General features: G+C 42.0%; 1 protein-coding gene across 5 annotated transcripts in view; it reads left to right on the plus strand.

Moving 5' to 3' along the window:
• LOC117512923 (protein SON) overlaps positions 1-16,619 on the plus strand; it is a 451,527-nt gene that overhangs the window by 268,662 nt on the left and 166,246 nt on the right. For 4 of the 5 annotated variants that reach the window (XM_034173153.1, XM_034173169.1, XM_034173162.1 and 1 more), the window contains 2 exons: positions 135-353; positions 9,097-9,207. In XM_034173153.1, coding sequence (XP_034029044.1) covers positions 135-353; positions 9,097-9,207 — 330 coding nt within the window. The remainder of the gene's footprint in view (positions 1-134; positions 354-9,096; positions 9,208-16,619) is intronic. The other variant, XM_034173176.1, reaches the window with a different exon arrangement.

Here is a 16,619-nt window from a genome sequence, read left to right on the forward strand (position 1 = left end):
TAGCATTGTTATTCTAAATTTTTATATTCTGATTCTGAAAAGACTTTTCCATCTCATTTGATGTGATAATTAAATTGGTGTTACATAATTATACTCACTGACCAGTGTCCATAATGTGATAATATACTTTCTAGGAGGGTGAAGCACTTGAGGCTTATGGACAATGGATTCCTGTCGACAGATCAGCAAAAAAAGAAGTCACTGCAACTCACAAAGCAGTGACCCCTCTTTCTGAGGCAACAGCCACTTTATCCTCAATGGACACCAAGCCAACAACAGAATTACGAACAGCTGTAAAACATCCCATGTTTGTCTTAGAAAATGACAGCATTTTTCCTGAGCCACCACTGCAGGTAAGAAGTAAAAATTGCAGTGTTGTTATTAATGCATTCTTACATTTTTTGATTCCAATTTAGTATTTTGATGGTGATATAAAATTTTTAGATGAGGGGATGGTGGGCAAGTGGTTAATGCGCTTGGTTTCAGTGCGGAAGGTTCTCGGTTCAAACCCAACCCCTGTCGGTTTCTCCACGTGAAATGTGAAGTTGCATCAGGAAGGGCATCTGGCATAAAACCTGTGCTAATTTAACATGCAAATCCACATCAGATCTGCTGTGGTGAAAACAAGGGAGCAACTGAAGGGACTTACTGTATTTACGTCTTGTTTTGAGGAGGTATTTACCATGTACATTGCATCCGGAAAGTATTCACTGCGCTTCACTTAGCACATTTTCTTATGTTAGACCTTTATGGATTAGATAAGAGCCTTTGTTATGTATTCATCCCTTCTGCAGGATGAATACATAATGAATAGAGTTATTCAGAGTACATTTGTTGTACTTATTGTAAAAAAAAAAAAAAATTATTGTTCACTCTTTACTGTTTCTGTTTGTGGCAAAATAATTTCCTTCAGGATAAATAAAGTTGATCTTATCTTATTTCAAAATGAGTGTGCCCTGTGAGAGCCCATTCAGTCCCTCTTGTGGCAGTTGTTGGCCATATTCGAGGTGACACATGCACATCTAACACCGCTCGCTTGGTGTTGCCATTCGCGCTGTTAGCACGACAACAGTCAGCAGACCATCACTGTCGAGTAAGTAACTCCCTTTGGCTGCTCCCTTGTTTGCACTCGGGGTCGCCACAGCAAATCCAAGGTGGATCTACATGTTGAATTGGCACAGATTTTACGCCAGATGTCCTTCCTGACGCAACTTCACTTTGAGACCATCACTGTCGAGCTGGATGTGAAATTTGTCTAAGTGCCCCATGAGTGTGGCTTTGCAGACACACACGTGGTCTGCATGTGGTCTGTCAGCTGCTGATCAGAGACTCACTGACAGCTCATGTAACACAGACAGAGTGACACTTTGGTGTGTGCGCTGAACTGACAGGGAGGGGGTGTGTCCGCTCACAGGAGCGGCTGTGCAGATCTGTGGTTCAGGACATCCCAGCTGGAGAACATGTACCGTGTTTGGACAGACATGAACTAACAACTGCCCACTGTGATGCGCGTGTGTCTGCTTGCTGTCCTCACATGGACAAACATAAAAACATATATTGCTTTTGCAATGGGCTGCAGTGAGCGAACACATGTCGCAGACATTGACAGGCTACTCCAGGTGAAACAGACCTTCAAATCATAACACGCAGCGGGTGATCTGACGGGCCAGATATGCGCGCGGTGCTGGCTGGACACGCCGCCAGCAGGTGTGGACATGATAAGAGTGTCCTGCTTCATTCATGTCATTTTATGACTGTGACCATGGGTCATCTACAGAGGAACAGACAGATCATACTTGTATTGCCCGCTTGATAAGAGGGATTCAATAAAATGCGGCGTTTTTATATGGTGTGTGGTTTTATTTTTTAAATACATCCATGTCCTCCTTGATATCAGACATTTTGCCACACTTTTTACAGGACAGTGATTGGTAGCTCAGTGGTAACATTTCTGGGTGTCAATCAGAACTTTTGGAAATTGCAGATTTGAATCCCGTGGGTGGTATGTATGTTTTTTTGTAATTTTCGCAGTGTTCCCTCATGCACAAAACCCTCGCAGTGGCATTGTTCACGCCTGCACTTCAGCTCGATGTTTTCGTGTTCCACCATGATTCCCCCTGATTTGCACTTATTTGTACTATGTGTGAAGGGGCCCTTAGTTCTGCAGCTCTCGTTCTGCAGCTTCTGCAGTTCTGAGAATAATTTAAAAATAAAACGTGACATTACTGCACTGCTGAAGGTTTGCTAATGCTAACTTAGCCTTTTAGCACAGGTGAGTTGAGTGAACGTTGTGAACGTTTTAATTTGTAAATGGTTCTGACCCTGCAGCAGGTTTGTAATCAACCACTTTTATAATGGCTCCACTTTGAAGCTCGAAACAATGAAGTAGTGCTCTGATCCACTTCTTCGTTGGTCCATTGCTTCACTGCTTTTCAAAAGCGGTAAGTCCGCTTCTTAACCCCCCCTCAAAGCCATGTAAAAATGTCAATCATGAGTCACTTTTGTGCTGATTAAAGTCACTAACTGGGACTCTTAATAACTTCAAAGCGAATCACCGTTTAAATCAAATGACACATCTTTCCAAACATTGTAACACAGACAACAAATTTTTTTTTCCTCCCAAAATGAGACGTCCTGCGATCTTTATGAATGAGACTGATGTTAGTGAAGGTTACAAATGATCTTCTTATGGCCTCGGACAGTGGACTCATCTCTGTGCTTGTTCTGTTAGACCTCAGTGCTGCTTTTGATACTGTTGACCATAAAATTTTATTACAGAGATTAGAGCATGCCATAGGTATTAAAGGCACTGCGCTGCGGTGGTTTGAATCATATTTGTCTAATAGATTACAATTTGTTCATGTAAATGGGGAATCTTCTTCACAGACTAAAGTTAATTATGGAGTTCCACAAGGTTCTGTGCTAGGACCAATTTTATTCACTTTATACATGCTTCCCTTAGGCAGTATTATTAGACGGTATTGCTTAAATTTTCATTGTTACGCAGATGATACCCAGCTTTATCTATCCATGAAGCCAGAGGACACACACCAATTAGCTAAACTGCAGGATTGTCTTACAGACATAAAGACATGGATGACCTCTAATTTCCTGCTTTTAAACTCAGATAAAACTGAAGTTATTGTACTTGGCCCCACAAATCTTAGAAACATGGTGTCTAACCAGATCCTTACTCTGGATGGCATTACCCTGACCTCTAGTAATACTGTGAGAAATCTTGGAGTCATTTTTGATCAGGATATGTCATTCAAAGCGCATATTAAACAAATATGTAGGACTGCTTTTTTGCATTTACGCAATATCTCTAAAATCAGAAAGGTCTTGTCTCAGAGTGATGCTGAAAAACTAATTCATGCATTTATTTCCTCTAGGCTGGACTATTGTAATTCATTATTATCAGGTTGTCCTAAAAGTTCCCTAAAAAGCCTTCAGTTAATTCAAAATGCTGCAGCTAGAGTACTGACGGGGACTAGAAGGAGAGAGCATATCTCACCCATATTGGCCTCTCTTCATTGGCTTCCTGTTAATTCTAGAATAGAATTTAAAATTCTTCTTCTTACTTATAAGGTTTTGAATAATCAGGTCCCATCTTATCTTAGGGACCTCGTAGTACCATATCACCCCAATAGAGCGCTTCGCTCTCAGACTGCAGGCTTACTTGTAGTTCCTAGGGTTTGTAAGAGTAGAATGGGAGGCAGAGCCTTCAGCTTTCAGGCTCCTCTCCTGTGGAACCAGCTCCCAATTCAGATCAGGGAGACAGACACCCTCTCTACTTTTAAGATTAGGCTTAAAACTTTCCTTTTTGCTAAAGCTTATAGTTAGGGCTGGATCAGGTGACCCTGAACCATCCCTTAGTTATGCTGCTATAGACGTAGACTGCTGGGGGGTTCCCATGATGCACTGTTTCTTTCTGTTTTTGCTCTGTATGCACCACTCTGCATTTAATCATTAGTGATCGATCTTTGCTCCCCTCCACAGCATGTCTTTTTCCTGGTTCTCTCCCTCAGCCCCAACCAGTCCCAGCAGAAGACTGCCCCTCCCTGAGCCTGGTTCTGCTGGAGGTTTCTTCCTGTTAAAAGGGAGTTTTTCCTTCCCACTGTAGCCAAGTGCTTGCTCACAGGGGGTCGTTTTGACCGTTGGGGTTTTACATAATTATTGTATGGCCTTGCCTTACAATATAAAGCGCCTTGGGGCAACTGTTTGTTGTGATTTGGCGCTATATAAAAAAATTGATTGATTGAAATTGATTGATTGATGTTGACTTGCAGCCAACCAGCTGTAAAAGCTCAGTTACTTAAGGGTTTGTTTTTTTTAAAGTAATCCCCCAGTGTCCGTCTGCTCTGGGTGAGTTTCTCTGACTGAGCTGGAGGACGCCAGATCTTTGTCCCACCACCGACAAGAAGAAAAAATAATAATATGCTAAATTTGACTGTTAAATTACACTGTTAACAACATGTTACAGAAGCAGGGCGATGACATCATCCTTTCAGTTTTCCACAGTAAGACACATCTTACATTTTCAGACTTATGTGATCAGATAAATACATTTATCAACAGAATTGATTGTGTTACACAAAATGAGTGTAACGTGATGTTCAATGACATCATGTTCAACAATGTCATGATAATAATAAATTTTATTTATAATGCACCTTTCATTAATAAAATTCTCAAAGTGTTACAGGAAAAAATTAAAACCAAGGATAAATGAGAGAATAGAATAAAACAAACAAAAAAAGAAAACAGAATAAACAGACCAAGATGCAACAGATTGAGACCTGTAATAGGCCTGTCTAAACAGGTATGTCAAGGCTTTTTTAAAAGCTTCCACAGTCAGATGGTCAGGGAGGGAGTTCCAAATATGAGGAGCAGCTGAACAGAAGGCCCTGTCTCCCATGGTGTGATGTTTGGTGCTAGAGGGATAGAGAAGATTAGTGTTGTATGAATGGAGGGAATGGGAGGATGTGTGTGGAGTGAGGAGGTCTTTGAGGTACGTGGGGGCATTGCCATGGATGCATTGTTGGGTCATGAGAGCAATCTTAAAATGGATTCTGTAGGTGATGAGGAGCCAGTGAAGTTTATGGAGAATAGGTGTAATATGCTTCTGTTTACATACTCTTATCAGAATTCTAGCTGCATTGTTTTGAATGTATTGGAGCCTTTGAATGTTTTTTTTTGTTTTTTGTTTTTTTCCAGAGATTCGAAAGAGCAGGGAGTTATAGTAGTCAAGCCTAGAGGAGACAAAGGCATGAATGAGTTTTTCAGCATCAGTGATGATGTCGTACTGTAGTGAGTGTAGTTTCAAGTTGCTGAAATGCTTTGGACTTTGCTGCCCAAATATCCATGAGTAGAATTGGAAAGAAGTGAAGTCTGTATTGCCTAAAGAACTATCTGAGGAATATTAGAAGGCACAAACAAACCAGTGACCCAGCGTCACTCCTGGAGTTTAACTCTCACAGAACATGGCCTCTGGACAGCAACCAGATCATTGATGATTTTGCTCTTAACCATAACAACAGGCACATTGTGCTGTTATGAAGACATCAATCGTAGGGGAAAGATTTTCTCTCTGCCTGCTGTTGGCATTTTTTCCCTGAGGCTATAGACTACATGTGTAGGTCTGTGAATATGTGTATTGAACAGCAGCCTAGGTTTGTGTGTATAATTTTGGTCTTTCTGTATGTCATTAGTGACTGTCACAGATGAGAATGTGGCTATGTGTACGCATGCCTGTGAATGTGGCAAAATTGTAGCAGAGAGCTGTCGTGACAGACGAACCCATTGCACCCTCATAAAAATGCCAAGCTCCCCCATAGCACCTGCAGAAAAAAAATCTCTGCTCTTTAAAATGGGAGAAAAGGGTCTTAAACAACTCCATCAGAGGTCAAAGCTGCAAAGAGACCATCATCTGGTTAAATGTCTCGAGAATCCAGTAAACCATCACCTGCTTCTAAATAAAACATAGGCTCTTTAAATAGCAACTATTTTATTATTTAAAAAAAAAAATCTGTTTCATTTTATATCTTAACATTAAATGAATGGATCATTAAAAATATCCATGAAGTCAAAGTTCAGTCAAAAGACATGCACACTTAGAAGCCCTGCCCCTATTGTGCACAATTTTAAAACATTCACAATCACTAGTCAAATTAATATTTGACTCTGAGCCAATCACATATTCTGATGTAATTATAAGTTGAAAAGACTCAATTAAAAAAATGATTTCATCATGAGGTTTATGTCACATAATTTACAATCACACTGCAGTCATTGTTAAATCATCTCCTGTTGCATTTATAATAAACATTCGTATTTATTTACAGTGTCTGTTTTTCTGGTTGAAATGCAGATATGAATAATCTACCAGACTTAAAAATGTAGACATTAATTGCCATGCTATTTTATTCATCTAAGAATTAGTGTCCAAGTATGTTAAACAAAAAATCACCTCATCTGAAACAACAGGTAAGTTATGGTTTTAATTTACATATGAAGAAAGGTTTCTAAAGAATCTTTTATTTTTTGCTATTTTAAATAGAAGTGTTCTAATGTAAGAAACATTTTTACAGTATTCACAATTAATCTTGAGGTTAAAAAAACATTTGCAAGGATTTTCTTCAGAAAACTGCTGCGTATAAATCGGCAGTTCTGTGACACATTTCTGTCACTGATCTGTATATAAGACAGAGATTTATACAGATTAGTGATAGATTTCTGCACTGCATTCTTCCATATTTTGGCCTGATGCCTCGTTTCTATTGGACAGCGTGAAGGTACGTCACAGCTCATAGCAGCAAAAATTGGATTGCATTGAACTTTGACCGCAGCAGCTTGACAGCAAACGGCAATGAGCACTTGTGGCGAACTATCGCTTTTGCTCAGTTTTCAACGCGACACTTGGCGACGCATCAAAACCCCGAAGTGTCTCATTGAAAATAATGGTTTTCAGACTGATTTGTGACATTTCTCATGCGTTTGATATCAAACAATATTTACGCCCTGTCAAGAATGAGAGCAAGAATGTGCCGGAACCATACCCAACACGGCAAATATTGCCATAATCCAACACAGTCGAGAGGAAAAGCCCTGTCAAACGCATCTGGAGTACCTCATCCACGCCTCCATGATGGCATCCAAAGCGCATGTAGACAACAGGTACATGACACAGACTGCACAGACTGATGGCCATAAAAGGTGCTGAGCACTGCCCGTCCCAAACGTCTGGATGGCAAACACGGGACTGGAGCTCTGTGTTCCTCACGTGCATATGCACACAAGTGCACAGCGCGTGCGTGCATGTGGCACACGTGCCCTCCGCGCACATGCGTTGGGGCTGCAATTATCACTCGTGTGTGTGTGTCTATGTGTAATGCTGCACAGGCCACTAAGCGCGCGTGGGGCGCATGTGTGCGCACGTGCCACTGGACAGCTTCGTTCAAAGTTTTCTTGCAGTTGGGCCATGCTGTCCCCTGCATCAGACGGAGCGCCTTTCCGGGGAACTTTCTTTTTAGTTTGCTCACTTCAGGAGCACAGCGCAACTCTGGACACTGCAATGGTTGGATTATCACATGGGAATTCATTTTTATTTTGGGTGAGGGGATTTTAGCCACAGGCTACCAGTTTTGGCTCCACGTCCACGTACGCGCTGTGAAACACTCGTGGACCACTGTTGGAGGTGAGATTCATGTTTATTAATGGTATAACGGCTTAGCCCAACAGTTCCATGTCATATCTCCTACAGAATTAGAAGCTGATTATATATTACAGCGTGACATCCGTGCAGCTCTGAGGCTGACGCGTGTCATGATGCGTTACTGCGCTCCACGGAGAGGGACAGCTGCCCATGTTATATACAGTTATGATGGAGACAATAGTTCACATTTTTTGCGTCGCCCATGGGAAGGAATGGACAAATATCTGTACTGTAAGTTCTATTGTGGATATAACAGCCTGTTCAGGTTTGTGGTGGCATGCGCACAATAGCGCATGGAGCTATCGGTTTGATAGCCACTGATCATGTTCATTCACTGTACATTGTAATAATTCATAATTATTATCATGATGAAGGGTGCCACATACATATAAACAGTTCCTTTGCACTCTGGAGTGGTGAACAGGTCATGCCAGCATGCTTTGCTGTGCCAGATCCATCTCGAGTGTATGCGCTCAAATTGTTTCAGATCCTGATTTGTTGCCATCAGAATATGTCATTTACAGTCAGATGGTCCTCAGACTGCACATGGACTGCTGTTGAATAGGTGTCCCATCTCAGCTGCGCCCAGAGAGTTTTGAACATGTGCATCACAGTCGGGCTAGCCGGTTTTGGCCAACTGTGTGGTCTTCCCCAGATGGCTGTTGGAACGTTTTGGAACTGACATCCGTCACTTTTTCGATGTGCGCCAATTCATAATTCTGATGCCATTCTACTTGTACGTGATTCCTGCTATCTGTGACGGGGGTATTAAAAAAAACTCTACCTGTTCATAGTTTTACAAACATTGTCATGGCAGTAAATATCAGCTGAGAAAAAAGGGAGGTTGCTCATATTTTATTGGTATTTTGATTGCACATTGGATTTTTAGAACTACAAAGTCAGCTGCCCCGTTCATTTGAATTCATTCGCACAAAGGATGCAATTGTTAAAGGTGAATACAGCACTCAGAGGCTTTAGAAGTAATAGTCTTTGAATAAAAGGGTTTCTGTGTAGGCTCTCAGTTGTCCAGGTGGTTTCCATAGTAGAGAAGCTTGAATCGTCTACTGGACTGGGTTGCTTGAAACGTCCTCACGTCAAGCAACCCAGTCCAGTCGAAGATTCAAGCTTCTCTACAATAAAAGGTCAAAAAGTGTCAAAAAGTCAACCTATGGACAGATTTGATTGCTGTCTTTATTCAGTGTCAAGGAACGTGCTATTGTCAAAAATTTCAGGATAATCACAGCCACATCCATGAGGGGCAATACACTGAAGAAGCATTTCATGATAACATTATTTATTAGGTTTTTGTTTTACTTTTATCTATTCCATGATCCATTTGTATGATTCTGTCAGTTGTGCTCTGCCTCTGTCTGTGCATGCAGGCTGTGGATATCAGCCAGGCTGTAAATGAGAGAATCAAAGCTCAAAGGTGTTTAGCTGAAAACCCCTATGATGTCAGTGCCATCTGCATGCTGAGCCGTGCACAAGAACAGGTGAGTCTGTTTACATATGTTTTTTTTCTTTGCTCTTATGGTTCAACGGATTGATTAATTTCTGCACACATGTGCACACACACACACACACACACACACACACACACACACACACACACACACACACACACACTTCTGTCTGTTGGTCAGTCCATCGGTGTGCTGGTTGGGTGGAATGTCGGTGTCTGAAGATCATCATCATTGTGTCTTTACTGCCAGGGTTTCTCACACATAGACTTTACTTGGGTAGTGTTAGAAAAGTTAACGTTAAAGCTCTGTAAAATATATTTAGCATTATAATTGTCTTAGTAATTGATTGAGCAATGCCATGGAAGTGGAAGTGTACAAAGGGCCCAGATAAGTTTGATGAGGTGTTCATCAGTGCACGATGAGCAAGAAGAAAAGGACTATTCGTCTGATTGTCTTATGCTATATGATGAGGCGAGACAATGTTTCATCAGTATATGATGAATGACCAAAGAATGGACTTTTGAGACTGACTGTCTTATACTGTCATATGATTTCATTGAATAGACTTGGTAACAGCTTGGGACCCTATACGAGTATAAGTGGCATGAAAACTGAATGTATTTTGTATTTTGTCTTCAAGTATGACATCTACCTTTAAAGCTTTAAACGAGGAAAGATCTTAGAAACTGAAACGTGTTTCTTCTGGTCTCTCATTTGCTGTCTGTGTCAGTGTTTTTAGGTAATTTTCCTAACAGGTAGGATGTCCATTTGCAATATAATAATACAATAGCATGCTTATGGAGGGCGGTATGCATTTTCAGAGGCCTCATCTAACTCGGACGAATATCTGTCATTTTGGGCGACGGCATGGGCGGAGGGACTCAGAAAATGCATACCACATGACAGCAGCATATATTTGCGTTATTATCACTTACTGAGATACACAACACGTAACGCATACATAAAAACTTGGCTCACTTTAACTTTTGTCGTGTTGGCTGGCATGCGCTGCTCTCCAAATTCGGCAGTGCATCTTCATCAAGCTGGCTGCTTTGGATGCTGTTCATTGTCACACTACAGTATCCATGAGAAAATCATCCGGAATATCCATATTGGGACCAACACACACTTCTTTTCCTCTGCGGACAGTTCTTGGTCGGAGCGCGCGTGTGCTATGACGTCATTTGTTTACGCACAGCGGGCGGGCATAGCCAGGTAGCGTTGACATAAATCTATGCTACCGGCCTAGCAACGCCTCAGTAAAGTGATAATAATGATTATTATGTTGTGAAAATGAGGTTTTGTAAGACATATTACTCATTATGTATGGGATTGTTTTGTTTGTAATAATTGCATTTTTAGGGCCCGAGTAGGCAACGTCCTACAAGGACCCTATTGTAATTGCGCTGTTTATTATTATTATTAGGGCCCGAGTAGGCAACGTCCTACGAGGACCCTATTGTAATTGCGCTGTTTATTATTATTATTATTATTATTATTATTATTATTATTATTCTCACTCTTGAAATCGAAATTTTCGGCCTCTTCCCATGCTCAAAAACTCACCAAACCTTCCAAAGTCGTCCAGCCGGATCTGAAATTCGATATTTTGGGGGCCTCGCACATGGTCGCAGAAAAATCGCGAAATAGCGCCCCCTAGAAATTTTCAAAAACCCCTCCGCATTGGACTTTTTTCGGCGTAGCCTCACGAAATTCGGTACACATATTTACCATGCCAGGACGCACGAAAAAGTCTCTTACTGTCATGGTGAAATATCGACAGGAAGTCGGCCATTTTGATTTTAAGTTTCGATTTTGAGCAAATTTTTGCCATTTTTGGCCATTTCCACTACTTACATTTGAACGAACTCGTCCTAGGGATTTCATCCGATCGACTTCAAATTTGGTCAAAATCATCACAACACAATGGAGATCAAATGTTATCAAAAGATTCTAATTAAGTCAAAAGGCGTGGCTGCTAGGGGTCGTCAAACTTTGGCGAGCTTTTGGGAGCATGCCATTTCACTTCGAACGGCTGTCACGCCCACATACTTCATTGTAGATCCTTCACACTTGCTGGACATGATGAGGGCTCTGCCCTGAACGTCTGCATATCTTAAGTTCCCACCTGCGCCATAGCGCCCCCCGGTGGTGGCAGGAAATGTCCTATTTTTACTTTAAGAGGTCCTGATGTCACATACTTAACCCAATCAACTTCATTCCATGTTTAAAACATGCAGAACAAATTGGTGAACATAGGCGATAAACGCCGTGAAGGTACAAGTAACGGCGTCCGTGTGGCGGCGTACCGAATATTGCCCATTCGCCATGAAATTACGTTCTTCCTTTTGACGGCTTTAATTTTGTTACATCATCATGAAAATTGATACACAGGTCGAGCACGACAACCTCTTACAATTCATAGGGGTGTCGCCCATGGGCGGGGCAAAATGCCTCAACAGCGCCCCCTTGAAACTTTCAAAACCCCCTCCCCTTAGGGGTTTTTTTGGAGTAGGGAGATGAAAATTGGTACACGTGTGACTTGCATAGACGTACAAAAAAGTCTTTTGCACCATGGGTCTACTCCAAACAGGAAGTCGGCCATTTTGAATTTTATTCTCATTTTGGCGTGATTTCCACATGTTGTATTTGAATGAACTCCTCCTAGGGATTTTGTCCAATGCACTTCAAAGTTCTTCCATATCACCCAGAGACGATACTGACCAAAAGTTATCGAAAGCTTTTCTGTATGTCGAAGGGTGTGGCCGCTATTGTGCCGCCATTTTGACCCTTCGCCATATGAACATTATACTTAAACAGGTACTGAAGTCACATATTTAACCCCATCAACTTCCTTCCACTTCTAAAACATGCAGAACAACTTGGTGAACGTAGGCGATGATCGCTGTGAAGTTACGAGTAACGGCATCCGTGTGGCAGCGTGCCGAATATTGCCCATTCGCCATGAAATTACGTTCTTCCTTTTGACGGCCTTAATTTTGTCATATCATCATGAAAATTGAAACACAGGTCAAGCATGACAACCTCTTACAATTCATAGGGGCATCGCCCGTGGGCACGGCAAAATGCCTCAATAGCTCCCCCTTGAAACTTTCCAAAACCCCTCCCCATAGAGTTTTTTTTTTTTGGAGTAGGGCGATGAAAATTGGTACACATGTGTGACTTGCATAGACGTACAAAAAAGTCTCTTGCACCATGAGTCTACTCCAAACAGGAAGTCGGCCATTTTGCATTTTCTTCTCATTTTGAAATGATTTCCATGTTGTATTTGAACGAACGAACTCCTAGGGATTTTGTCCAATGCACTTCAAATTTCTTTGACAGCATCCAAAGATGATACTGACCAAAAGTTATCGAAAGCTTTTCTCTATGTTGAAGGATGTGGCCGCTATGGTGCCGCCATTTTGACCCTTTGCCATGGAACATCAAGTCGTGATAACTCCTTCATGCTTTGTCTGATTGACTTGAAACTTCACATGTATGATGATGGTTGGCCACTGAACACACCCAGCCCCTCTGTTTGTACACTGAGTGCCCCCTAGTGGATGAACAATCAACATGTCATAACTCCTTGATGCATTGTGTGATTTGTTTAAAATTTTAACTGTGTGATGAGTGGTTGCCCCTGCATGCACATGCCCACATGTGGTCACAAGTGCACCCACTGGCCTGGGTAGGCGGTTGCGCGGAACGAGGGCCCGTATATGACTGCTTGCAGTCCTAGTTATTAGGGCCTGAGTAGGCAACGTCCTACGAGGACCCTATTGTAATTGCGCTGTTTATTATTATTAGGGCCCGAGTAGGCAACGTCCTACGAGGACCCTATTGTAATTGCGCTGTTTATTATTATTATTATTATTATTATTAGGGCCCGAGTATGCAACGTCCTATGAGGACCCTATTGTAATTGCGCTGTTTATTATTATTATTATTATTATTATTATTATTACTATTAGGGCCCCAGTAGGCAACGTCCTACGAGGACCCTATTGTAATTGCGCTGTTTATTATTATTCTCACTTTTGAAATCGAAATTTCAGCCTCTTCCCATGCTCAAAAACTCACCAAACTTTCCAAAGTCGTCCGGCCGGATCCGAAATTCTATATTTTGGGGGCGTCGTACATGGCCGCAGAAAAATTGTGAAATAGCGCCCCCTAGAAATTTTCAAAAACCCCTGCGCTTTGGGCTTTTTTCGTCGTAGCCTCACGAAATTCGGTACACATATTTACCATGCCAGGACGCACGAAAAAGTCTCTTACTGTCATGGTGAAATATCGACAGGAAGTCAGCCACTTTGATTTTAAGTTTCGATTTTGAGCAAATTTTTGCCATTTTTGGCCATTTCCACTACTTCCATTTGAACAAATTCGTCCTAGGGATTTCATCTGATTGTCTTCAAATTTGGTCAAAATCATCACAACACAATGGTGATCAAACGTTATCAAAAGATTCTAATTAAGTCAAAAGGCGTGGCTGCTAGGGGTCGTCAAACTTTGGCGAGCTTTTCGGAGCATGCCATTTCACTTCGAATGGCTGTCCCGCCCACATACTTCATCGTAGATCCTTCAAACGTGCTGGACATGATGACGGCTCCGTCCTGAACGTCTACATATCTTAAGTTCCCACCTGCGCCATAGCGCCCCCCGGTGGTGGCGGGAAATGTCCTATTTTTACTTTAAGAGGTCCTGATGTCACATACTTAACCCAATGAACTTCATTCCACTTTGAAAACATGCAGAACAAATTGGTGAACGTAGGCGATGATCGCCGTGAAGTTATGACCAAAGTTATCGAAAGCTTTTCTGTATGTCGAAGGGTGTGGCCGCTATGGTGCCTCCATTTTGACCCTTCACCATATGAACATTATACTTAAACAGGTACTGAAGTCACATATTTAACCCCATCAACTTCCTTCCACTTCTAAAACATGCAGAACAACTTGTTGAACGTAGGCGATGATCGCCGTGAAGTTACGAGTAACGGCATCCGTGTGGCGTCGTGCCGAATATTGCCCATTCGCCATGAAATTACGTTCTTCCTTTTGACGGCTTTAATTTTGTCATATCTTCATGAAAATTGAAACACAGGTCAAGCACGACAACCTCTTACAATTCATAGGGGCATCGCCTGTGGGCGGGGCAAAATGCCTCAATAGCGCCCCCTTAAAACTTTACAAAACCCTCCCCATAGGGGTTTTTTGGAGTAGGGAGATGAAAATTGGTACACGTGTGACTTGCATAGACGTACAAAAAAGTCTCTTGCACCATGAGTCTACTCCAAACAGGAAGTCGGCCATTTTGCATTTTCTTCTCATTTTGAAATGATTTCCACATGTTGTATTTGAACGAACGAACTCCTAGGGATTTTGTCCAATGCACTACAAATTTCTTTGACAGCATCCAAAGATGATACTGACCAAAAGTTATCGAAAGCTTTTCTCTATGGTGCCGCCATTTTGACCCTTTGCCATGGAACATCAAGTCATGATAACTCCTTCATGCTTTGCCTGATTAACTTGAAACTTCACATGTATGATGATGGTTGGCCCCTGAACACACCCAGCCCCTCTGTTTGTACACTGAGCGCCCCCTAGTGTATGAACAATCAACATGTCATAACTCCTTGATGCATTGTGTGATTTGTTTAAAATTTTAACTGTGTGATGAGTGGTTGCCCCTGCATGCACATGCCCACATGTGGTCACAAGGGCACCCACTGGCCTGGGTAGGCGGTTGCGCAGAACGAGGGCCCGTATATGACTGCTTGCAGTCCTAGTTATAGTTATTATTATTCTTGCCACTTTTGAAATCGAAATTTCGGCCTCTTCCCATGCTCAAAAACTCACCAAACTTTCTAAAGTCGTACGGCCGGATCCAAAATTCGATATTTTGGAGGTCGCGCACATGGTCGCAGCCAAATCGCGAAATAGCACCCCCTAGAAATTTTCAAAAACGCCTCCGCTTTGGGGGTTTTTCGTCGTAGCCTCACAAAATTCGGTACACATATTTACCATGCCAGGACGCACAAAAAAGTCTCTTACTGTCATGGTGAAATATCGCCAGGAAGTCGGCCATTTTGATTTTAAGTTTAGATTTTGAGCAAATTTTTGCCATGTTTGGCCATTTCCACTACTTACATTTGAACGAACTCGTCCAAGGGATTTCATCCAATCGTCTTCAAATTTGGTCAAAATCATCACAACACAATGGTGATCAAAATTTCTCAAAAGATTCTAATCATGTCAAAAGGCGTGGCTGCTAGGGGTCGTCAAACTTTGGCGAGCTTTTGGGAGCATGCCATTTTACTTCGAACGGCTGTCACGCCCACATACTTTATCGTAGATCCTTCAAACTTGCTGGACATGATGACGGCTCCCCCCTGAACTTCTACATATCTTAGGTTCCCACCTGCGCCATAGCGCCCCCCGGTGGTGGTGGGAAATGTCCTATTTTTACTTTAAGAGGTCCTGATGTCACATACTTAACCCAGTCAACTTCATTCCACTTCTAAAACATGCAGAACAAATTGGTGAACGTAGGCGATGAACGCCGTGACATTACGAGTAACGGCGTCCGTGTGACGGCGTGCCAAATATTGCCCATTCGCCATGAAATTACATTCTTCCTTTTGACGGCTTTAATTTTGTCACATCATCATGAAAATTGATACACAGGTCGAGCACGACAACCTCTTACAATCCATAGGGGCGTCGCTCATGGGCGGGGCAAAATGCCTCAATAGCGCCCCTTTGAAACTTTCAAAAAATCCTCCCTATAGGGTTTTTTCTTTTTTTTTTGGAGTAGGGAGATGAAAATTGGTACATGTGTGACTTGAATAGACATACAAAAAAGTCTCTTGCACCATGGGTCTACTCCAAACAGGAAGTCGGCCATTTTGAATTTTCTTGTCATTTTGGCGTGATTTCCACATGTTGTATTTGAACTAACTCCTCCTTTGGATTTTGTCCATTGCACTTCAAATTTCTTCCAGGTCACCCAGAGACGATACTGACCAAAGGTTATCGAAAGCTTTTCTTTATGTTGAAAGTTTTGGCCGCCATGGCGCCGCCATTTTGACCCTTTGCCATGGAACATTATACTTAAACAGGTACTGTAGTCACATAGTTAACCCCATGAACTTCCTTCCACTTCTAAACCATGCAGAACAAGTTGTTGAACATAAGCGATGATCGCCGTAAAGTTACGAGTAACGTCTTCTGTGTGGCAGCGTACAGAATATCTCTCCTTCGCCATAAAATTACGTTCTTCCTTTTGACAGCTTTAATTTTGTCATATCATCATGAAAATTGATACACAAGTCAAGCATAACAACCTCTTACAATTCATAGGGGCGTCGCCCGTGGGCGGGGCAAAATGCCTCAATAGCGCCCCTTTGAAACATTCAAAAACCCCTCCCCATA

This window comes from Thalassophryne amazonica, chromosome 1 (genome assembly GCF_902500255.1).
Source record: "Thalassophryne amazonica chromosome 1, fThaAma1.1, whole genome shotgun sequence".
In the NCBI taxonomy this organism is placed as follows: Eukaryota; Metazoa; Chordata; class Actinopteri; order Batrachoidiformes; family Batrachoididae; genus Thalassophryne; species Thalassophryne amazonica.